The 24,881-nt window shown below is 36.2% G+C and overlaps 1 protein-coding gene across 1 annotated transcript in view; it reads left to right on the top strand.

Moving 5' to 3' along the window:
* The window catches only part of LOC127029049 (tyrosine-protein kinase Fer-like), a gene marked incomplete at its 5' end in the record, with an annotated part of 129,437 nt that extends 106,152 nt beyond the window's left edge, over positions 1-23,285 (top strand). The window contains 3 exons of the mRNA XM_050914711.1: positions 18,317-18,471; positions 22,058-22,180; positions 23,143-23,285. Of these exons, the coding sequence (XP_050770668.1) occupies positions 18,317-18,471; positions 22,058-22,180; positions 23,143-23,285 (421 nt within the window). The remainder of the gene's footprint in view (positions 1-18,316; positions 18,472-22,057; positions 22,181-23,142) is intronic.
* Between the last annotated feature and the right edge of the window lie 1,596 nt (positions 23,286-24,881).

Below are 24,881 nucleotides of genomic sequence, written 5' to 3'. Positions count from 1 at the left end.
ATTAATAAAACTGCAAAGCAAAGTTGTGGTTTAACTATGATCATTCTGAGGCTAACATTAGTAATGACTAGTTCCCAGAGGCCAGTTTAGTATAGGACATTAGATTCTGCTGTCTCTCAGTTTAGAATGGCAAACTGAAGTTTCTACACATAAAATAAATAAGAAATAAAGTTTTTTCTTTTTGTGATTATAAACACAATTATAATGTTTCATCTTATTTAATTGAAATTTCATTTATTTTTCATCCTATATCTAGTGAATACACAGCCTGTGTATTAGCTGAATGGCATTGGGGTAATACAGTTTGATCAGCCAAAGATAGTCCCTTATACTAATGTTTTAAAGTGTCTATTAAATTAAAGGTTTTAACAAGGTTGATATTTTCATTTTACAATAATGTTTCCCTATTGTTGATTGTGTTTGAATGTCATCCTGTATATGTTCCCCATAAAATGGGTAAAACATTCCAATTATTTCTGACCTCTGAGATTTCAGTACATCACTAGGATAATGATTTGAAATGTCATGAAGAGATAAATTGTTTAGGCATGTTATTGCAGAATAATTCTGTAAACTTAGTTATAAACTATTGGAATAGGAATATCTGTGGTATAGAATTCACCAATAACCATTAATGCAAGGGAAGTTAAAAAATATATTATTTTTCACAGTAGCTAGACTTGTATAACAGATTCCACTTTTGCTTTTTGTGTTGGTACATCTCATTCTTCAGTTAGCAATTAGAGGTTAGATTTACCATTAGAAGGTAACTTCTTGATTCTAATCAACAGTTTGACTCTCAGTATTGTATTTTTAAGGAACTATGAGTACTTCATTTATTTATATATAACTTATATATGACCTGAAACCTTAATTTAACTCTGTGGATTTGGTGCTTGTGAAAGAAACTAAAATAGCAGCCCTGGTGAATGAAATCCTGTGTTGCAGGATAACAGCAGAGCAAGGTTCACATTCAGACTGCTTGTCAGTCAATCCCAACTGTTATCTGCCAATGACGTCCTTAGGCATTAGTGTTTCTTGAACTCTGCTGTGTCTATTAATGAAAGAAAACATAATACATTGTTTGCAATGTGGGAAGTGGAAATGACACTCACAAAAATTATAATGGATGAAAGTTATTATATTACCCCTTAACTGGGAACACCCTTTTGCCTCTTTTTTGAACTGATCTGAACTGAAATGAATGACCTTCTAGAGGTAGTATCTGTAGTTGAAAATAGCTAATTTTTTACGCTACCAAGAAAAACTCTTATTTTCTTGAGAGATCATGGTACTAACTCAGGTTCTGATCTTTTGGGGGTCCTTTCACAGCTTGGGTTTTCCATTCTGTTTGTTCATGGGCAAACTACCAGATCAAAGTTTACCCAATGTAACTCATTATGATTAATGTTTCTTTTTTTTCTTAAAGATAACTCTCATTAATCAAAATGAAAAATAATAAAATTGAATTAATAACACTCATATTAGCATAGTATCCAAGTTCATTTGTAAATTAAATATTTTGCAGTAAATATGAACTCATTTTAAAGTACTTGTACTAATTGAATAGACAGCCTTCATCATTCAAGGATCTCAATACCTGAATGATAACGTGACTGAGAATCACTGAGACATAAGCTCTATAATCAGAATATTCAGGGGAGAAGGAGCTATAGGAGTATTTTTTTTAGATGCCAAATGATGATAACTCTCCAGGTATTTGCCCATTTTTTTGTGGGAAGGAGCTAGGCTGAGCATCAAGCTGGGTTCCTGGGCAGACTGAATGGAAAGATGATTCATTGCTGCTTTTTATGGGATCAAGAAGGAAGGACATGAGAAATCCTTGCTAATCTGCATGTGTTGTATACAAATATAGCAAAACATAATAAGCTATAGCAGTTTGATACCTCACATTCAGCTTGCTGATTCACCCAAATCAAATCACTGGCCAAGTGCTATTCTGTTCAGTGGGAGACAGAGGGTCTTGATGGATGATTCTTATCTCTCTCCAAGAGGTGCTGCTGTCTTTTATAGTTGTAATACTATGTTACCTATCCAATAATTGCCATTAGCTTCTATGTGCACATGATCAATGCATAATAGGCCCAATCAAAATATAGAGATTTGGCAAGACAGTAAAGTCATTGTAGTTTCAGGTTACCCTATCTTGGTTTCATATCAAAGCTTTTTGCAGCAGAAGTTTCATTTCAGTAAGCTGATAATACCTACTTTAAAATCCTTCATAATAGCAAAAAGATTCCCCATAGGTGCAACTATGAACAAACTATGAGGTGTTTATGCTGGATAGTAGTGAGTGATGAGGAAGTCTGTGTTGGCCCATGCTAAGACATAGGCCTGTATTAGCCTAAGTAGGCCTATGACAAGGCTTTGGCAGACTTATAGTGGATTTCAACAGTGTTGATAAGTGGGGTATCAGAACTAAAATAATTCATTTTCACAATTTGCAAGTCATATGCTATAAAAAATAACTTATTTGAAGATACAACTTGTTATACTACCTGGTTGGTAACAGAATGCCAGGTATAATGTTAGAAATAATATGAAATTTTAGAAGAAAATCCACCATTTTTAGGAGAAAATTTTACAAAAAATAAACCTAAAGCCTGCTTTTTAAGTTCTGTTACTTTCTGATGGTTCAGAGCTTCTCCTTCTGACATTTCTTACCTTTCCTTTCCATTGTCACTACCCTTCCAGGTTTCACTGCATAATTGGATAAGAAATGAATGAGAAAATGAAATTTGCAAAACTCTTTATCAGGAAGTATAATATTTGTTCTTGTTACAGCATAGGTAAAACACAACTGTTTTACTAGTAAGATGGTATTTCTGGTTTTATATATTTGAGTGAGTAACAATGAATACGTTCCTCGTAATCTCAGATAATGGTCAGGTCTTTCTGCCATGTGGAACTCATGTTAGGATCCCAGGGTTCAGGAGAAGGTCCAAAAGGGCGACTCAAAATATGTGTTTAGAATACTGTATGATACTGTAGTAGAATATTGTATACAATGCATATAGTTATGTGATCTGTTCTTCTAGAACAGTATTTATTTATTTTTTATTATAGTGAGATGGCTGTTCTTGTTGCATTTAAGAACAAATACAATAAAATCCTTGCATTAAAAAACTTTGTGTTTTATAGACTTAATACAATCAGAAGTAAAGTTAAATGTCAAAAGCTGTTAAAGAAAGGATAAGAGTTATCATAAGAGATAAGAAGAAATTCTTAGGTTGCCAACACAATTCATAAGAAATTTCAGACAAGATTTAGATTTTTTCTTGTTATAAAATATGCATATTATGAAAAATATTTTTTTTGCCTTTGTGGAGTTGAGTCAGTATATCTTTTTCTCATGAGATATCCCTGATACAGAAGATTCCCGCTAAAAAAAAGAGTAAGCTTTCCTAGAAATAAGGTAAATAGGATTGAAAGAAATGTAAGCAAGTTTTCTTAGTCTCCCTCATTCTGTTTAACAAGCTGTAGCATTGTGAGTGCTTGTAATGGAATTATGTTAGGGTTGTTTTTGTTAACTGCAATATCACTTTCTTGTTTATAAATATTAGGAGTTTACAAGTACTATTCAGGTAATTTCAATTGAATAACACCTTTTTAGAATAATAAATTACTCACTGCATGAGAGCAAGAGGCTGTCCTTAATTAAGAAATGAAAAATAAGAAATGAGAGTATAGGATATTGAAACTAAGATTAAAATAATATACAACTAATGTTTGAGAAAGCTATTGTGGTGATCAATAAAATCTTACAGCTTTCCTACATGATATAAATAATATTCTCTGTACTCTCATGGTCCTGTTACAATGGAGAATAGTCGAGGAAATATAATTACTTTGTATGGTGAATGTCAAAAGTTTAGTGACATCTACTGTTTAAATAACAAGTCTGAAGTTCATGGAATGTGAATTTGTCTTGTGTTATACAAGATCAATAAAACCATGTGTTCTGGAATTATTGTCATAGGACATACCTATATACTTTATCCAAGAGCAACTACAGAAAAGAAAATGTTATACTTTTGACATGTAACACACTAAGTATGCCACTATCATCTAGAACATTTAGACATTTCTACCTCATATCTTCATTTTAATTACACAGAATTCATTTTTAGCTGTTCTGTGTACTCTTAGCTTTCATTGTTCTCAACGGGAATTTTAATTTCCCTGTGCTTGCCATTGAATTTTGAAGAGATAGAACATGAAGTTCCAGTATGCCATTAGACGTGTTCTTCCAGATTTTGTTATTTTGTGCAAACTGGATTCTTTGAGTAGGAAAAGACATAACTTGCAAATTACTTTCAAATTCCCTAATTTCTTCCAGAGAGAAACATGTACCCTAATATTGAACAATTTAAACATTTACATGCTCTTTCAGGAATAGCTCCATTATCCACTTTCTTATCTACTCCACTCCTATTTCTTAAACAATGCTTTTTGAAAGGTTTTAAAAGTGAAGTTTGGAGAACATCGTAGCTTTAATAATAATAATTGGAAGGAAATGGTAAGGTGTGAATCTGAAACTATCAAGACATATCATTAAAAATGGGAATCATTATTCAACCAAGGGTCCTAACCTCCCACTGAAATTGAATACTAAATGAAAAGCTCAGACTTTACAGCCAGATGAACTTTCATTCCATGAATTAGAAGTGAATTCATTTGCTTTTAACACCGGCTATCTGGTTGCATTTAAAAAAAATTTGTTTTTTGCTTGCCATCTTTGTAGTAAGAATTTTACTATTAAATTGTAGTGAAAAATGAACCGATTCCTCAGAGCAAAGTCTAATTGCAGGAGACATTGCAAAACCAGTGTTGTGTGTGTACATAAGTGCATTAAATATAACTTGCCATGCTGAAATCAACAGAAAAAATTGTCATTGAATTCAACTGGAAAAGAAGTAGATCCATAGATGGTAATAATTGCTTTTGCTATACTTCAGATACGTTATTTAACAAGTTGCCATGAAGTTACAGTAGTATAACTTATTTTTACCTATTTACTGTATTTTGGAGTTCAAAGTTTCATATTAAATCTGTTCAGAAAGTTGAGCGACCCTTTTGTATATACCATCAAATACCAACATTTCATAGCCAGGAGATGTAAGAATGCGTGGTTCTGGCTGATTGGTAGTGGTGGTAGTTTCACAGATTTTTTAAGCTTTTTTTTTAATAGTTTGTAGCAAAAAGAAAGATGGATTGCAGGATTTCATTTTTACAGTGAGTAAAGGAGGCATTAGTGCAGATGATGAACAACCAATTAGATCATAGGATAAGAAAAAAACAGAAGTAGATGGATTAGGGAGGGGGGAAGAAGGGCAGCCAAGAAGGTCACCTCAGAAATGAGATATGGAATTCTTCTCTGAGCATAGATCATTGACCAAAAGGTAAGTATATGCATCAATATTTGCTAAGCAAAGCCAAAACACTCTTTAATGTACACTGTTACTTTTCTTTACAATGTAGAACTTTTCCTGTTTTTACCTTATAATGGAAAATTCTAGTTATTGTTTCTAGAAAAGGAAATATATGCTGCACTGAGATATAACATATTGGTTCAATATTTTATTGGCTTCCTGATACTGATTCTTGACAGTCCAAAGAGGAGTGTATCACAGGTGTCTCAGACAGGAAACTAATTTTGATTGAAAATTCTTAGGCTGTATGTCAGCGATGATGAATAATAAATTCCTATATTGCTTTTATGAGGAAAATAAACGTATTTCCCTTTTCTACTTGCTTGTACACACACATATATGCATACAAGGTTATAGCTGTTTTGTGAATTTGATAAATATTTGTCCACTGCTGTGTTTTTGGTTGGTTGGTTGGTTCCCCTCCCCCTGATAATACCAATGATTATATACCTTACTCTAGTGTAGTTGTTCCCTGTGTCTTGAGAGGTTTTTCAGAAGCGCTTCAGGGCCTTACATTGCTGTAGTTTTATCAATGAAATATTATATTCAGTGTAGGTGTGTGGCTGTGTACACAGTGAAAAATAGCAAGATGGAGGAAGAACATAAAATGGATTTTAGTTTGCCTCCATGAAAAATTTGATTTTTAAGTTTATCCAACTGAAAAGCATTGTTTTAGAGGGTATATTACTTCTGCATGACCATAGATGGCAGATGGTTCTACATATCAAATAACTAAGTAATTACTGTTTTCCAACCTATTGTTGATCTTTCTTAGAGCATCAAGATATTTTTCTCATAAAGCTGAGAGAAGCTTAGGTGAGGTTATTTATCTTCAGCTCTATTGAAAGTTAGATTCAGTTCCAATAGATATTGGTAAAAAAAGACTTTGAACAAATTTGAGCAAATGCATCCATCAGAAATTGAATCCAGTTGGATCATACATCTTAAAGGAACCACAGTTACTTAGAATTAATAAAATAAAACATACAGTAAGCTAAGCGCATGTTATTTTCTTTCAGTTTTTGTCATTGCTCTGTAGTTTTCAGCCTCTTTCTATCTTTTTTGGCAGAATTATAGTGTGAGGACATACTTTTATGAAACATTTTTATACCACTGTGAGTACTGACTGAAAGAGGGACTTACTCTTTGTCAAAGGATATTTCAAAATCCCTTATGCAAGGCTGCAGTCAGTGAAGAAAGTCTTATCAGCATGTTAACTGATTTGGAAGATTGAGAGAGATCATCAAGGTACATGGAGCTGTAAGAATTATTGAATCAATGTTACAGTATTTTGTTGTTCACAGATTCAAGCTGAGTCACTCAAGTCTGCCACAAAAAGATCAGAAACCTGGCAAAGTTGGATATCAGATACTTCATCAAATCTCATGGGTTCTGGGAAATAAAAATAAATCAGTGAAACAAGGGCCAAGTCCCAGTTTTGAAAAACTTTACATAGGAATTAAGATGGCAGAATAAGTAACGTTACTTGATTAGAAAGGCTTCCTGCTTTTGGAGTAATTTCTGGGCAGGATTTTGGAGAAAATTTAAAAGTTATGGAAGATTTTCCAATGTAAACTATAAAGACATATTTTTGTCCTTAAACATACAATTCCAGCTTTTTTTTAACCAGGAAGTAGCCACTATATTGAAGTGTTTCATCTTCCTTTTGGAGTCTTGCTATAAGTAACTGCTATAGTGCCTGGTAATCTTTTATATTTGACAGTGATTCAGCATTTTTCTTTGATAGCTTTGTTCTATGATAGTTTTAATCTATTATTTAAACTCACACAGTTCACTTCTAATGGTGTTTTCATGCCTTGCAGTAGATGTTGTCCAAACTTTGAGCTGGAAGGTAGGGCAGTCATCAGGCACAATGATGTAACTCAAAATGCCATGAGGAGGAACAGAAATAATATGGAGTCTTTTGTGAGCAATGATGGCAAGGGCTCTGATGTGGCACTGATATGCTGGACAAAATGGTGCTCCCTAGAGAAGCCTGCAGTTTAGGAAGCCAAAATTTGTATGATAGCTTTGCTGCACACTGTTTGGGACCATGTTTGGCACAGAAGACCAGACTACATTTAATCCTAAGTCAACCTCTCTGACCTCACATAATGGAGCCTCAGCACCAGCTACTTCAGTCTGTTTATCTGCTTCTCTTGCACTGAATTATTTGATAATGTAAACATACCTGTTGGACACAATTTCTTATTTTTATATAGGAAGATTTAGCTCACAACTCCACCTTCATTAGCAGTTTCATAATGTTCCAGCCTCATCTCTTTCACACTTTCTTCTTTGTAGTGAGTTAGAGACTAGTTTCTACCCTGGGATTTGCTTTCATCTTTAAATCCAACTACTAAGGCTAAGCAGACTTACATTTGACTTGCATTTCCAAATGACACTTACAGAACTTTAGTCCCATGGAAGTTGTGTCTGTATTGCAATGACTATTCCATGCATTTTACATTACAGCCATCACAACTGCTGTTCACCCTTCTTTTCCCTAAATATTCCATATACTCTAGCTTAATGTTTTTCAGAGAAACAGAGGTCCAGGAGAGCAGGCAAATCTATTCACCAGCAATGTGATTATAAATTGCAAACAAGACTAGAAGGTTAAAATTTAAAAAAACCTAGGGACTTCTGTGATTATTATATTCTGGTCAGCGTCCATCTTGGATAATCACTTTTTGGACACTTAATTTTCCTTATAATTCAGTTGGATATCAAATAGATTTTTAATGAATATTAAAAATATTATGGTTATCAAATTTATACATATTTGTGCCTGTTATGTTCTGCAGTGTTTCAGGCAGTTCAAGAGCATAGGAATGGCTGCATTTCATTTTAATAAAGTTTATCTATAGGTCATCTAGCATAGGAAATATTGAAATCCAAGAGGCGATCCAGCAGTGGTATTATTCCTGTGTGTGGCATTAGGCATTCCTAAGTCTCATTTTGCTCAGCACATTACATGCCATCAGATGTGCATGGGAAAAATTTTACAAAAATCAACAGGGATATCAATGCAAAGATGACTATATTATAGACTAAAATTACTATGATGCAGTTTTCATCAAAATAATTGTTCAGAAAAATACAAACATTAACTATTAAGTTCTTAAAAAGTTGAAAAACAATGCAGATGAAAAACCTGTAGATGCTGCTGATAGGAACATTTCTGTCCCACATGCAGACATTGTGAAGGTAACCACAGAAATAGGGAAATGGTGGGAGGAATAGATCATATATTGTTTTATTGCTCCGTTTCCAGGTTCTCAGTCTGCTATGATGATATTTGCTTCTCTTCAGGAACTGCTCATTGTCTACCACACCTATCTTTGCCTCTTTTAAAATAGCTGGTACAGAAATCTTGTTTTACTAGGAAAATGGAGAATACATGGTAACTTACCTGAGTAAAACTCAAAGAAGGTAAAAGTTTTACAATGTGTCAATAGATCTGTATACTCACTGGAGCCTTCTCCGGGCTGCAAGCAGTAAGTTTACAGTTGCTTAATTTTCCTCCATTATTACCTCTGTAGGTGACAGGTGCCATATAATGTGTGGTAGCAACTTGGGTTTCTTCCTAATAAAAATGCACCCAGAACAGGAAGGTGAGTGTTGTGGTTTAACCCCAGTCAGCAACTAAGCACCACGCAGCCGTTTCCCCCTCCCCCTCCCAGTGGGGTGAGGAGGAGGAAAGCAAAGGAAAAAAAGTAAAACTCGTGGGTTGAGATAAGAACAGTTTAATAACTAAAGTAAAATATAATACTAACAATAGTAATAATGAAATATAATAATAATAGTAATGAAAAGGAATACAACAAAAAAAGGAAGGGGGGGGGGGAAGAAAAAAACCAGTGATGCACAATGCAATTGCTCACCACCCGCTGACCGATGCCCAGTTAGTTTCTGAGCCACGATCCGCGCCTCCCGGCCAACTCCCCCCTGTTTATATACTGGGCATGACGTTCCATGGTATGGAATACCCCTTTGGCTAGTTCAGGTCAGCTGTCCTGGCTATGCTCCCTCCCAGCTTTTTGCACACCTGCTTGCTGGCAGAGCATGGGAAACTGAAAAGTCCTTGGCTTGAGATAAGCACTACTTAGCAACAACTAAAACATCAGAGTGCTATCAACATCATTCTCACACTAAATCCAAAACACAGCACTGTACCAGCTACTAAAAAGAAAGTTAACTCTGTCCCAGCCAAAACCAGGACAGTGAGAAAGCTCCAAGAAGCAGGAGTGACCCTGTCACTCATCACAGCAGGAGGCTGGATCAACTCCACTCTCTTCCACATAGTTACCAATCTCATTATTTAAAAAAAAATACTGCATCACTTAAAAATGCAAAATATTCAGAAAATAGGAAGCCTGGGTTTTGTTTTCGTTCTCTCTTCTTAACTCCGAAGTAATTTTCAGTCTCTTTTTCACAGTCATCTAGCTTAAACTGTTTGTTTTTTAATGAAAATTGAGATTCATAATTAACACAGTTATTCAACTCATAGAACTAGAGTCTTCATATCAGACACCAAGTATTAGGAGATTAGAACAAAAAAAAGAGGTGATAACATTATATAGAGATTGTGCTTTACTTTTGTACTTCTAAAGGGACAGTTTATGCCCTTTAAGATATAAGTGATCTCTATCATGGTCAAGAAGTAAAATAGAAAGTTTGTCTCTGGAACATAAACATATTGGGGAAGGTATTCTTCCTAAAGTCCTACTGCCACCCCTTCTACAAAAATATTTGAATTATATATCTAATTTAGTATGCCCAATATTTTTGTATCTACCTCAAAGTATACCTTATTATAATTGTGTGTTTTTTCATTAGTAGCTGACCATTTTGCAGACTATAAAAATGAATATAAACTTCTGATTCTCATACTACACTTGTTCATCAGAAATGACTGTACAATAAGTAAACTTTATATCTTAATTTTGTTTCAGATATGTGTATATGAAGGCATTTGCAATAACTACTGTAGAGAAAATATGAATATAGTTTTCTGTACAACAGTTCCTTAAGATTGTTTTTTGTTACTGTGTTTATAGAGTTCAGGACAACTTTCACTTGCTCGAAAGAACTAGCAGTAGAAAAGGAAATAGCATGAAGGTGTGAGACTGAGGGTGAAGTTCACTGCATGCAGTGGTTTCCTTATTGAGCTGTACAGTCCTCAGTAGATGAAGCAATTTGCTTTGTCCTAGTGAACCAAATGCATCCCATTCTGCAGTTCTGCATGGGATACGGTAACTTTCCATCATCTACTACCATGACCCATGCCACCATCTATCACATATTTAGCAAAGCACTTAGAAAAAATCAGGTACATAATGGTTATCAAGTAAGTTCTTAGAGGGTGGGGATGATGACAATAATGTACATAAATTTGCAATTTTGAATTAGGAACACTATTATACTCAATAGTGTATGTGTGTGTGTGTACATATATATATCTCAGTATTTATCCTTACCTAGAGCATTTTTAAAAACACTGAACACCTCCTTCCAATATCTATTTTATATTTCGAGTTGCTATTTTCTAGAAATCTGACATTTATGAATAGACTATTTGTTTACCAACGTCAATTTCTGGTTAGACCATATTATAGTGCACTAAAGTAATTTAAATGCTTAAGCTTTATTGGCAGTTTTTATTTCCTCCTGTTTTCTTTGACCTATATTACTTCCAAAGTTTGCCTTTTGATTAATATTATCTTTGTAACCTTAGTTCACAGGGATGTATTCACCAAGGCACTATAAATCATTTTACATGATAGCTCTCACCATGATTACAGTGAGAGTGAGCAGTGCAATGCAGACTATTCCTGGAATATAGGATACATTTTAGTCTTACAGGTGTAGAAAATAAAGGTTCTGTGGAAGAATGTGGTTTTAGATATAAGTCTGGTTTTTGTGGTTGTGTTCAGTTACTGAAGACAGTTGTTCAGGGCTTTTTTGTTTTGTTTTTCATGAGTGCTGAGGGAGCTGGAAGATGTCATTGCGAGGCCACTCTCGATAATCTTTAATCAATCATGGCAACCAGGAGAAGTGCCCAAAGACTGGAGGAAGGCAAATGTCACTCCTATTTTCAAGGGCAAGAAAGAGGACCCAGGGAACTACAGGCTGGTCAGCCTCACCTCCATCCCTGTGAAGGTGATGGAGCAACTATTCCTGGAAACCATTTCCAGGCACATGAAGTGCTGGAAGTCATCAAGAGTAGTCAGCATGGCTTCACCAAGGGGGAGTCATGCTTGACCAATCTGATAAACTTCTATGATGAAGTGACTGGCCTGGTAGAAGAGGGGAGAGCAGTGGCTATTGTTTACCTGGACTTGAGTAAGGCCTTTTACACTGTCTCCCAGCACAGGGGTTGGACCAGATGACCTCCAGAGGTCCCTTCCAACCTCAACCATTCTGTGATACTTTTGAGTTGTTTTTGCAAAATCTTTAAATCCCTTGTCTGAAAAATCTCAAAATGCTTTACAGGGAGTAATTGAATGTCACTTCTGCTCTGAGGTAGGGAAATCTACTCATTTTATAGTTGGGAAAAACTAAACAATATCCAACAATATGGATAGCAAGTAGAAGAGTTGAGATTATTGAGAAATCATTACTGCATCTAACTTGGATCTTCTCTAGTTTCCTAGCACTATTCATCTGTGATAATGAGGATGGCATTAGGAACTGAGAGGAGTGATTAATATTACAGTTAATATTTTCCATTATTATTCATTATGTGATAACTACAACAATATGAAAAAACAAACAAATAAAAGTATAAAGGAGGAGGCTAACACAGAGTACTTGGAAGGATCTGCTTCTGACCCTCTAATATTTATTTTTCCTATCTGTTATTAGACACAGACTAATTGATATGACACATACTATTGATATGATCTCCACATACAGCAAAAGTAGCAGCACATGAGTAGCAAGAAACTTCAGAAACAGGTATGTTTTGATTTAGTTAGCCAGCCAGCATTGGAAGTTACCTGAAGTGGCTGGAAGAGAGGAAGTGTCTGTAGTCCACAGAAAAACAAGTTTCACTTGTAGACCTGCCACCCCTTCTTTTTTGATCAGATAATAGACTATTTTGGTTGAATTAAATGTGCACTGGAGGTATACTGATTCTGTTCACTAATTAATTGCTTGTTTTTATCAGCCAAGGGTGTTTTAAGTACCTGACCCAGGGAGAAGGTATAAAATGGCTAATTGCTTCAGTGAGGCAGTCTATCCTGCTGGTTTAATAACGTGGTTGTGGTTGTGGTTGGTTGTGGTTGTGGTTTTAACTGATGGAATTCAGTTGAAATACTAGGTATTACCTGCTTTGTGGTTCTTTCCAGGGGTGTTCTTAAAGAAAAGTTTATGAGGTTTAAGTCTTCACTGACAGACAATTCTTGGCATGAAGAAATTGCCTCCACTTCCTCTTTAACTTGCTGTTGGATTTTTAGCAAAAGTGTTGGGAGCTATCTGCTGTAGTTTCAGCATATTCAACTTGTATTAATGACATGTGGTCACTGTGCTGTTTGTGTTTATAGAAACTTCAGATTAGTGTTTAAAAATGAAATTTGTAAATGAAATATTAATTTTTGCTCTTTGGTAGTTGGAGGAAGGGGCTTTTTCCTTTGTTCTTAATAATCACTAGGAACTTCCATAATCTTGGTATGAGAAAGTAAAAGTCATGGTTATTCTTTTACTAATTAACTTGTTCTGTAGCAACTCAGTGTAATTTGTGCTCAATTTGTACAGCTTTCACAATGGAAAATAAGGAATATTGCTGCTTTTCTAAGTTAAATACTGATTTTATGGAATTACTGCAGCAAGTAGTAATGCTGTATCAAAAGAAAAACAATTCCCCAGAGAGAGAGAGGCACTTAAATCCATGCAATTATATCTGTACTTCTTTGGGATGTTTGCTCTGGGGAAAGATAAGGAGAAGGAAGAGAAAACAAAGAACATATTTGTGGGTGTCCTGGTTTCGGCTGGGACAGAGTTAACTTTCTTTTTAGTAGCTGGTATACTGCTGGGTTTTGGATTTGGTGTGAGAATGATGTTGATAACACGCTGATGTTTTAGTTGTTGCTAAGTAGCGCTTATCTTAAGCCAAGGACTTTTCAGTTTCCCATGCTCTGCCAGCAAGCAGGTGTGCAAAAAGCTGGGAGGGAGCATAGCCAGGGCAGCTGACCTGAACTAGCCAAAGGGGTATTCCATACCATGGAATGTCATGCCCAGTATATAAACAGGGGGGAGTTGGCCGGGAGGCGCAGATCGCGGCTCGGGAACTAACTGGGCATTGGTCAGCGGGTGGTGAGCAATTGCATTGTGCATCACTGTGTTTTTTTTCTTCCCCCCTCCCCTTTTTTTTTTGTTGCATTCCTTTTCATTACTATTATTATTATATTTCATTATTACTATTGTTAGTATTATATTTTACTTTAGTTATTAAACTGTTCTTATCTCAACCCACGAGTTTTACTTTTTTTCCTTTGCTTTCCTCCTCCTCACCCCACTGGGAGGGGGAGGGGGAAGCGGCTGCGTGGTGCTTAGTTGCTGACTGGGGTTAAACCACGACAGCCCTTTTTGGCGCCCAACGTGGGGCACGAAGGGTTGAAATAACGACGGATCTGATCAGAGTGTGTTAAAAGAAACTTGTTATAAGTATTCATTGTATTGGTTTGATAGTTACTGGTTACAATGTGGGTTCTTTTGCTCTCAAAGTTGGTGTTGTGGTTCTTGAAGTTGCGTTATGTAATGCCCTACTTGCAGTATATGCTCCCTGTTGTGCTGTTTATCATCTGTGGGAACCGGGCTAGAGTTATCACGTTGTTGTTTGTAACACTGGCTTATGATATGATAGAAGTGCAGGCCGTGAAACTAATCGGGTGTTTGTACTCGGCATTGTTGTCACCTCTGTACTTCGGGAGCTGCCTATGGGAGACTATTAATAATTGTACCTTTTACCTTTTCTCCTCTGGGAGCCGATCTATGGAGGAGAGATCTCCGTACTTCAGGTGCTATCTCCTAGAGAATATTAATAACTGCACTTTCTACCTTTTCTCCTCGGGGAGCCAACCTATTGGGGAGACATCTTCCCACATCTTCCTTTTCTCTGCCAGGTTAATTACAATAGCATTGGAGGAGTTTGTAAATTTTGAATATCCTTGGGATGTTGAACTCAGCATGGTCCTATTCCTAGGAATCAGCCTGTTCCTGAATGTGATTCAGATCTTGCCTAGGGTTAAACAACTATTTAAAAATACCACCCAGAGATCAGCTCCCACGACTGCAGCTACTCCAACTCTGGCGACAGGCACTACGGCTACTCAAACTCTGGCGACAGGCACTGCAGCTACTCAAACCCCAGCGACAAGCAGTGTGGCTACTCAAACTCTGGCGACAGCTACTGCAGCTACTCTAATCCCTATGACAGGCACTGTGGCTACTCAAACCCCAGCAACAGGCACTGTGGCTACTCAAACTCTGGCGACAGCTACTGCAGCTACTCTAATCCCTATGACAAGCGCTGTGGCTACTCAAACCCCAGCAACAGGCACTGTGGCAACTCAAAACAATCAACAGGTAGACAAGGCTGCTAGGATTGAAGTAGCTCAGGTAGATCTGGATTGGCAGCATAAAGGTGAATTATTTTTGGCTAGGTGGGCCCATGACACCTCAGGCCATCAGGGAAGAGATGCAACATATAGATGGGCTCGTGATCGAGGGGTGGACCTGACCATGGACACTATCACACAGGTTATCCATGAATGTGAAACATGCGCTGCAATTAAGCAAGCCAAGCGGTTAAAGCCTCTTTGGTATGGAGGACGATGGCTGAAATATAAATATGGGGAGGCCTGGCAGATTGACTATATCACACTCCCACAAACCCGTCAAGGCAAGCGCCATGTGCTTACAATGGTGGAAGCAACCACCGGATGGCTGGAAACATATCCCGTGCCCCATGCCACTGCCCGGAACACTCTCCTGGGCCTTGAAAAACAAATCTTATGGTGACACGGTACCCCAGAAAGAATTGAGTCAGACAACGGGACTCATTTCCGGAACAATCTTATAGACACCTGGGCCAAAGAGCATGGCATTGAGTGGGTGTATCACATCCCCTATCATGCACCAGCCTCCGGGAAAATCGAGCGATACAATGGATTGTTAAAGACTACATTGAAAGCAATGGGTGGTGGGACTTTCAAACATTGGGATATACATCTAGCAAAGGCCACCTGGTTAGTCAACACTAGAGGATCTGTCAATCGAGCTGGCCCTGCCCAATCAGAACTTTTATGTACTGTAGAAGGGGATAAAGTCCCTGTAGTGCACATAAAAAATATGCTAGGGAAGACAGTCTGGGTTACTCCTGCCTCAGGCAAAGGCAAACCCATTCGTGGGATTGCTTTTGCTCAAGGGCCTGGGTGCACTTGGTGGGTGATGCGGAAGGATGGGGAAGTCCGATGTGTGCCTCAAGGGGATTTGATTTTAGGTGAGAACAGCCAATAGATTAAATTGTATGCTATTAATTGCTATATAATCCTGCCACTGTATGTCATCATTATTATAATTGTTATGTGCTATATTAATGGTATTACAGTAAGAATTACTTAGATTAATGAAGAATGAACTTTGACAAAACTGAGTGAAGTGCAGTAGTGATGGAACCAGGACTGACTTCAGCATGCAACCATCCGACACCACACACCATCTTCCCGCTGCGCCCAATGTCACCTGCCTGCCACATCACACCGAAGCCCAATCCTGTTCTGCCGCCTGAGCAGACTTTGCATCATCCCTCCTGCTCAGACAGACTGTTACGATAGATGGAGCCCAAAGTCATGGACTGAATGAACTCAACAGACATTTGATAGAGATGGCCCATAGATCGCGGGAATGATATCTATATGTATATATTAAAAGACAGGAAAAGTGATGGTGATTAATTGGAAATGTATCAGAAAGTGTGGGATCTGGGCATTACGTAAATGGTATAGAATAAGGGGTGGATATTGTCCTGGTTTCGGCTAGGACAGAGTTAACTTTCTTTTTAGTAGCTGGTACAGTGCTGTGTTTTGGATTTGGTGTGAGAATGATGTTGATAACACTCTGATGTTTTAGTTGTTGCTAAGTAGCGCTTATCTTAAGCCAAGGACTTTTCAGTTTCCCATGCTCTGCCAGCAAGCAGGTGTGCAAAAAGCTGGGAGGGAGCATAGCCGGGGCAGCTGACCTGAACTAGCCAAAGGGGTATTCCATACCATGGAATGTCATGCCCAGTATATAAACAGGGGGGAGTTGGCCAGGAGGCGCAGATCGCGGTTCGGGAACTAACTGGGCATTGGTCAGCGGGTGGTGAGCAATTGCATTGTGCATCACTGTTTTTTTTTCTTCCCCCCCCCCCCCCCCTTTTTTTTTTTGTTGCATTCCTTTTCATTACTATTATTATTATATTTCATTATTACTATTGTTAGTATTATATTTTACTTTAGTTATTAAACTGTTCTTATCTCAACCCACGAGTTTTACTTTTTTTCCTTTGCTTTCCTCCTCCTCACCCCACTGGGAGGGGGAGGGGGAAACGGCTGCGTGGTGCTTAGTTGCTGACTGGGGTTAAACCACGACAGTGGGGTTTTTTTAAAAGGCCACCTAGAAAGTGTGATGAGTTAATACAAATATTTAACAGCAAAGTTATCTGTAATATTGACTCTTCACAGTGGTTTTCTATCAAAAGCCCTATATATTTACAGTTTCTTGTTGTTGCCCTATATATTTACAGTTTCTTGTTGTTGAAAAGCATGTTTGAGATGGAGGGAGGGAAAAGAAGGATGTTGATTTTTCTGAGCTTCTCATCCAACACTGAACCAAAATACCTTTTCCTTTAATGCTCAGTAGCTTTTTATTTTTGATGGAAACTCTAATGATAATGGGGTAAAATAGAGCCAATTCTCTGGCTTCTCAATGTCTTTCACAATTATGAGAATATGTTTCAGGCTGCTTCTTTGAGTTCTGTCTCATTTTGCATCAAGTAAAATTTGTTAATCTGCAGGTTTATTTCTGTGACCCAAATGGGCAGTATAGCAACAGCAGCTCTTTGCCTTACGTCTGCTTATTTCATCATTGAAATGAGTATCTATTTGGTCTCTAGAAACTTAGTCTACATTGTGACATACTCACTCTTACTGATAAATTCAGCTATGATAGAAAAGATATAGGAACCTACTTGTGGTGAGTTGACCCCGGCCAGCAACTAAATGCCCACCAGCCGCTTTCTCACTTCCCCTGCAACAAGATGGGGGAAAGAATCAAAAGAGCAAAACCAAGAAAAACTCATGGGTCGAGATAAAGACACTTTAATAAGTGAAGGAAAAAAGAAATACAAGTGATACAAAGGCAGTCAGTCACCACCTCCCACGAGCAGACTAATGCCCAGCCAGTCTCCAAGCAACAGCTACCTTGGAAAAACTCCCCCCCTCCCCTCCAATTTTATTGCAGAGCGTGACATTATATGCCATGGAATATCTCTTTGGTCAATTCAGGTCAGCTGTCCCATCTGTGTCCCCTCCCAACCTCTTGCCCACCCCTAGCTTACTCATTGACAGGGGCAGAATGCGAGAGAAGGCCTTGACACTATGCAAGCACTGTTCAGCAATAGCTAAAACATTGGTGTGTTATCAATATTGTTTTAGTCAAATCCAAAACACAGTACCATACAAGCTGCTATGAAGAAAGTTAACTCCATCCCAGCCAGACCCAGTACACTGCTTAAGATTTTTCTTCACATTTTAAATGACTTTTAGTAGTTTCAAATGTGTGAAAATATGGGGGGGTTATTTCTTGTTCTAACTTAGAGACCTGGCTGCAAGGAACTGCTTGGTAGATGAAAACAACATTTTGAAAATAAGTGATTTTGGAATGTCTCGTCAAGAGGATGATGGAGTTTATTCATCATCAGGCTTAAAGCAGATTCCTATCAAGTGGACTGCTCCAGAAGCTCTCAACTATGGTAAGGATATATCTTTTTCTTCTTGGTATAAAAAATATACAGTATAAGGTGCAAGGGGACTACATCATGGACAGTATTTGAGCATATATATATATATAATTTTTCCTTTTTCCCAGTACAGATCAACAGATGTTTAAAATATTTTAGTCACCTTAAAAATAATATTTCAGCCTCATTTAAGTTATGTAAAAATACTATTTTCCCTTCAAAAAGAACAAGGCAGCAACGTCAAAATTGCTACTTATTCAACAGTAAAATAATGCTGTGGTTATGTTGCTAACTCGTTCCAGTGGGTGTGAAGTTCTGCATATTTATGGCATTTTTTAAAAAAAGGCAGAAGATTTTAATATTCTAGAGCACTCTATCAGATAAATGATTAGATAAATCATTGCATTGGAGAAAAAAATGCTTTATTTATTTTTTTAAACTGCAGCTTTTGTTTCTATGCACTTTTATATATTGCTATGCTATTATGGGGGGGGGGATCCATTATTTCTGATTAAGTGGTCCATACTATGTGGGTAATAGTTTCAAAACAAAAATAGAAACTGCTGGATTTAGCTTTTTAGCTTGTAGGTAAAACTAGAAAAATTAGTTCTTCTAAGTAAAGTGAGATGTGAAGAAGCAACAGCATATTAAATGAATGAGGTCATATTTTGAACACACTTCTCAACCAATTCTTGAGTTCTTAGGAAAAAAAATTAAACATTTTATATCTTCCTGTTAAGTTTCTCTAAATACTTCTCCCACCTTTTAGAGCTTTTGTTTAAAATCATGCATTGGAAACCATAATTTTCTGACTTATGATTGTTAGAAGAAGAATCCCTTTCATTAGCACTTTTGCAGAAGTTAATGCCATAACACAATAATGCAAATCTTCCCCTTGGAAAGCTAATAATAAATGTAGTTAGAGTGACTGACCCTCTATTATCTATTTTTCTAAGAGGTGCTAGTGTTGCTAATGTTCACTGTGGAATACTATTTCTATTTTGGGTGTTTATTCCACTATAAAAGGTGTTTTGAATTTTTGTTTTCATTGTTTCAAAAGTTCTTGTTGTTTATTTGATATATAATGGAAACCCCTTCTCCACAGCCATACCAGTCCAGTCTACTACATTAAGCAGGAAACTGGCTTTTATGACACCTTCATTTTGTACTTCTGAGTCTTTGCTATTTTCCACACCTTACAGGAGAAGAACGTATAGCTGATTAACATCTTTACTTATTTGCTGTTTCCTAAAATGAATCAATACCCAGCCAGTTTTAAGTTATTTTCTGCAGTGTTTGGAAAATAACTTGTCTCAAACATTTGTTAAAGTATTCAGCAGTCTAATATTCAGCTTTCAAAATATGGTTGAAGCTTTCTGTGTTGATTTTTTTTTTGATGGATCATTTTTTGCACTCCCTTGAAAAGTGCAAGTTAAAATAATTGGTTTGTGTTTTGCCATTCTAATACTATAGTCATAAGTATTGTATTAATTTCTGTAGGTAACACTGAAAGTAGTTAAGGATACCAGAATGAAACAGAACTAAATGTGCAATATTTCAAAACTAGATTACAACCATTGAGCATGTCAGTTCTTAATGGCAAAATTTAATGGTTGGAGGAAAATGAGAAATAGGGTCATTTGGTCATTACATGAATGATACAGTGCTTAAGAAAATAAATAAAAGTGCCTTTTTTTAAACACTTCTGGATTCACTTTATATGACATTAATAGCAGTCACAAAAAGATTTTAAATGACAAAATTCAGGTTGGGAAGTCTAGAAACTGGATTAAGGCAAATTGAATTGTTAGGGAGTTGTGTATGAAGTCATGAATGAAATCTTGATGCTACTGGAGCACATGGAAGATTTAACCTTTAGTTCAGTGGGTACTGTTCAGTGCCATTCCATACCATTATTTTTACTTGGGACTATATGATTTCCATCACTTCCAGCAAGTGAAAAATTGCTTTAAACATACCTAATAAAATTACATATTTAGGCCAAGGTGTAGGGTATTTTTGCTTCCAGTTCTCTCAAAATTAAAATGTACTTTTAATGCATATGTTTTTCCAGTACAACTTTTCCAGTTCTTTGTAATGTTAATAAATTATTGTATTTGTTTATGAAAGAGCATGCCCTTTTTTTTTCCCAGATAATATCATAGTGGGAAAGACAATTAACTGTGTAGAAGTTGTACTTTCTTTAAAAAAAAATTAATCACTTGTATCTACTGAATGACTTTAATGAAAAGTGTTAAATTACTGGATGCCAAACTCTGAAGAGAGTTGATATATAGACAAGAAAACTAATCTTACTACAAAGAGCAAAGTGAATGTCCATAATTACTGTCTACTAAGCACACAAGCTAATGTAGATAGAGTTGTCAGCTGGAAGTGATATTTAGTTTAAGAGTAAACTGAACTTTCTGACATCAGAACAGTTATCGTGTCACCGTCACTATAATTTACATGTATTTTCCTTTTTTCTAGTGTAAGTGGGTTTAAAATGTTTAGCAGAAAATTTGGCACAAGTGATGGGATTATAGGGCCTTTCTGGAAATGCGACGGAAGGGGAAATAAGAGAAGTGAGTTAGTTTGGTTTGTTTAATGCTCAGAGATGAACAAACACACATTTGCAAGCATGTGTATGTTTTTAAGAATAGACACTCATAGAATGTAACAAAGAAATACAGTCATGAAAAATGATGACAGAAATATGATAAATGGATTTTTAAGGTAACATTTTCATAGGCCCTGCTACAAAGGGCTAGGAGCCTACACTTTCTGATATAGCGTGCGTCTTGATGTGAATCCATCGGGGACAATAGAAATATCTCCCCCAAGAGCTGTCCTTCTCCCATAATATAAAGCTTTCATTCCACAAAGAGGTTTGGATTTAAATTATCTTATTTTTACCATCTGTCTGAAGCATAGTTGAAGATAGTAGTAGGCCAGAGTATTTTTTTTTAACCTGATTGGGTGCATCAGTTCTTCAAGGTCCAAATTAAACAACAGTTGAAGCAACTGTAGATTCATTTCCAGAGAGTAGTTTCACAGAGTAAGAAACCCAGGTCTTTGCAATTAAGAACTACACTGATTTTAGCTCCTCTTGGAGGACTCATTGCCATGCTATATTATGGAACTGGAAAAGGTAAATTTTTTAAAAGTATCTTCAGAGTTGAAAGTGATTATAAACAAGGAAAAAAAAACCTGACATTTTTCTGTCCTTTTATATTAAAAGAAAATTTAAAAAATATTTTTGGGCAGTAAATGGAAAGAAATTCTTAACTTACATGGAAAATGACCAACATGGTAAGATCTTCTCAACCATGTGCTTTCTGTAACAAGTCTCTGTCAAATTACAGAAATTTAGGTTAGCTTATATTATTCCTAGGTATTAACTTTAAGATAATTTATGTTTATAATTTGAAATACAGGAGAATATGATATCTGAAGAATGTTCATTAGGAGCTACAACTTTATTGTGCTTAAAGCTTGCCAAAATAACACTTACCTCTGCGGAAAATATGTGGCCATAATTATGTAAAACATGAATTATTCTGGAAGTTAAGCCACTGGTTTTCTTTCCTTTCCTTAGGGAGATACACATCTGAGAGTGATGTATGGAGCTTTGGAATCCTTTTGTGGGAGACTTTCAGTTTAGGAGTATGCCCTTACCCTGGAATGACGAACCAACAAGCACGAGAACAAGTGGAGAAAGGTAGTTAATTGTAGGGAGCAAAAGAGATGCTGTGTAGATCCATAGGGATGTAGGTACATACAGTATAAAAAATAGCAAAGAAATAACATATGGGTTATCTAGCAACTTTAGCAAAAATATGAGATTATTTAATTGCTGTTTAGCTTTCTGGGAGAAATAGTGTGATTTATAGGCTTCTTGCAAAAAGGAAGATAATGACTAGTGACTTAAAGGAGGACAGAGTTATAGCATGTTGGCTTTCGTGGCTACAGAACTAAAAGGTGAAATGGAGAGGAGGGATTGATAGCTGTGCAAATAGAGGCTTGATCAGAATGAATTAGTTAAGATAATGCAAATGGCAATATCCCAAACTGCTAGAAAAAAATTTTTTATCATTCTATCTTCTCTATTAAAGCATTTCAGACAAAATTTTAAGTTATGGTGGAGATGATTGGCAAGCTGGTTGAACCGTGAATGCCACATTTTTTTTCTCTTTTACAAAATAATCAAAAGACTTTTATTTAAATGTAACAAATAACTGTGAGCAGGGTTTCAGGCCTTTGATTTCATCATCTTTAGTGGCATTTCAGGACTCTTCCTCCTCTACATATTTCTACTGCGTAATTCATAAACAGTTTCTTAGCTAGTAAAATTACCAAATGATAAAAAAGCTAGTTTGCTGAGTTATATAGAATGCTATTGTTAATTATAATCACTGCAGATAACCACGGAAGTTTGTCCTTAAAAAGACAAAGAAAAAATCTGATGTTTTTCAGAGCAGAGGAGTGTTTATAAAAACAAGTCTTACTACCTAAGTACTGCAATTCTGTATGAACCCGCTGAGAAAGATATTATAAGTCATATAAAATTTACCCTCAATATTTTTTTAATGCGATGATATTGAACTTTGCTCATTTCTTTTTAAATTTGTCAATATGTATCATTTTTCAATGCTATATATTTTTCCCTTTTTTGTGTACCAGGATACCGAATGTCAGCACCGCAAAAATGTCCAGAAGAAATATATAAAATAATGCAGAGGTGCTGGGCCTACAAACCTGAAAACCGGCCAAAATTCAGTGAGATTCAGAAAGAGCTGTCTTCAATCAAAAAGAAAGTGACATAGTGATAAACTAGTGCCAAACTCAGTCTGCAGGACTTTATTTTCCAGTGAAGTAATATTTTCCCCTTAAACACTGCATTTATACAACATTATTTGCAATATTCTTCTAATTACTTTAAAATTAACTGGTTTTTTTTATATACAAGTCTACCAATGATGTCTACACCTGCATTAAAGACATATTCTGCCAAATGCTATATATCCAGTCACAGTAATATTGTCATTTAGGATACACGTAAATAGAAAAGCACGTACTATAGATTTAAGTGGCTGTGGCTTTTATCTATTTTACAGCAAGTAAATGCTAGTGAAATTTTTCAGAGATTTTCTACATTATGCTGTGTTCTCGCTCTCCTATCCCTGTCCCAGATATCAACACTATGGCACTGTAATGTGGTGACTGTGTCACACGATAGCCTTAAAAGTGAAGACAGTTTTTGATAAGTATATCAATGAGACACTTTTATATTTTTTAAATTCTTTATGCAACTGATATTTTTAAAGGATGCCTTGTTTAAGGATGAAGGTCAGATTCTGGATGTAAAGTGAAATCCAGAATTTTCTTTTCTAGAAAATTGAACTACATGTGCATTTTTTACCACATTATAGTAAATACTTCTGACTTTGGATGTGATTTACTTAAGCTACTGCTTTTTTCCTATGAAGCCATCAGAATTTAGTAATATGTCCCCTTTGCAATGAACTACATTTATTTAACAAACAAAAAAGCCAATATCAAGTCTTGACTACATGTATGTTGTTAACAAATACTGCAAATCATCTGCCTTACAAAAAATAAGTAAAAGCTGTAGGTGCACACGTGTAGAAAAGGTCAACAAGAAGTAGATTTGTTAATGATAGCAGCATGTTATAGATAACAAATAGGATTGGTTTTAGAGGAGTAAAAGAATGTGAATTACTAGATTTGCTTCTGATCCTGACTGTTTCCTTCAATTTGCAGTAATTCTCAGTATGCAGCTGGAGCCTGCAAAAGCTAAACAAAAGTACATTCCATGCATAGTGTCCAAATAAAAACGCTGCTTCTCTATGCCATAAGGAAATATGTTTTAAGCCTCTAGCAGGCTGAACAAGGCAGAGTAGAAACATTAACCTTTTAACTTTTTAAAATCATTACAATCAGATTTCAAAAGACTGGGGACAGTGGAGCTGTAAACGCCACCAAGAAGGAAAAAGTTTGTATAAAAAATAATATTCCTCCAGAAAGAATAAAGACTCAACAGTCAGAGGAGGAAAGGCACAAAGTTTGTTACTATGACTCTTGGTTTTCTTTGCAACTTGGACTATAATGTCCCTTTGTCTCTTCTACATAAAATTCTAACTAACTGGAATATATGTCCAGGTGTAGAATTTGTGTGTTAATTCTGAGTTCTTTCATTTTCAGGAAGTTGTATATTTCTAGCTATTTTAGAACACCATGTTTTTAGACATCATTTAGGCAGGACTTAAATTAGAATTTTCAGAGTGTTGGGGTTTTTTTTGGACGTGAAGGACTAATTAGATGGCTAGCTAGTTGCATTATTATTTTGCAGCTCTCAGATTATAGCTATAAGAGAGTAGCTCATTTATAGATCTCAGATC

The sequence above is a fragment of the Gymnogyps californianus genome, unplaced genomic scaffold (genome assembly GCF_018139145.2).
Source record: "Gymnogyps californianus isolate 813 unplaced genomic scaffold, ASM1813914v2 HiC_scaffold_65, whole genome shotgun sequence".
Taxonomy (NCBI): Eukaryota; Metazoa; Chordata; class Aves; order Accipitriformes; family Cathartidae; genus Gymnogyps; species Gymnogyps californianus.
Note: the sequence above shows the minus strand (reverse complement) of the source record. Positions and strands in the feature narration are given on the sequence as shown.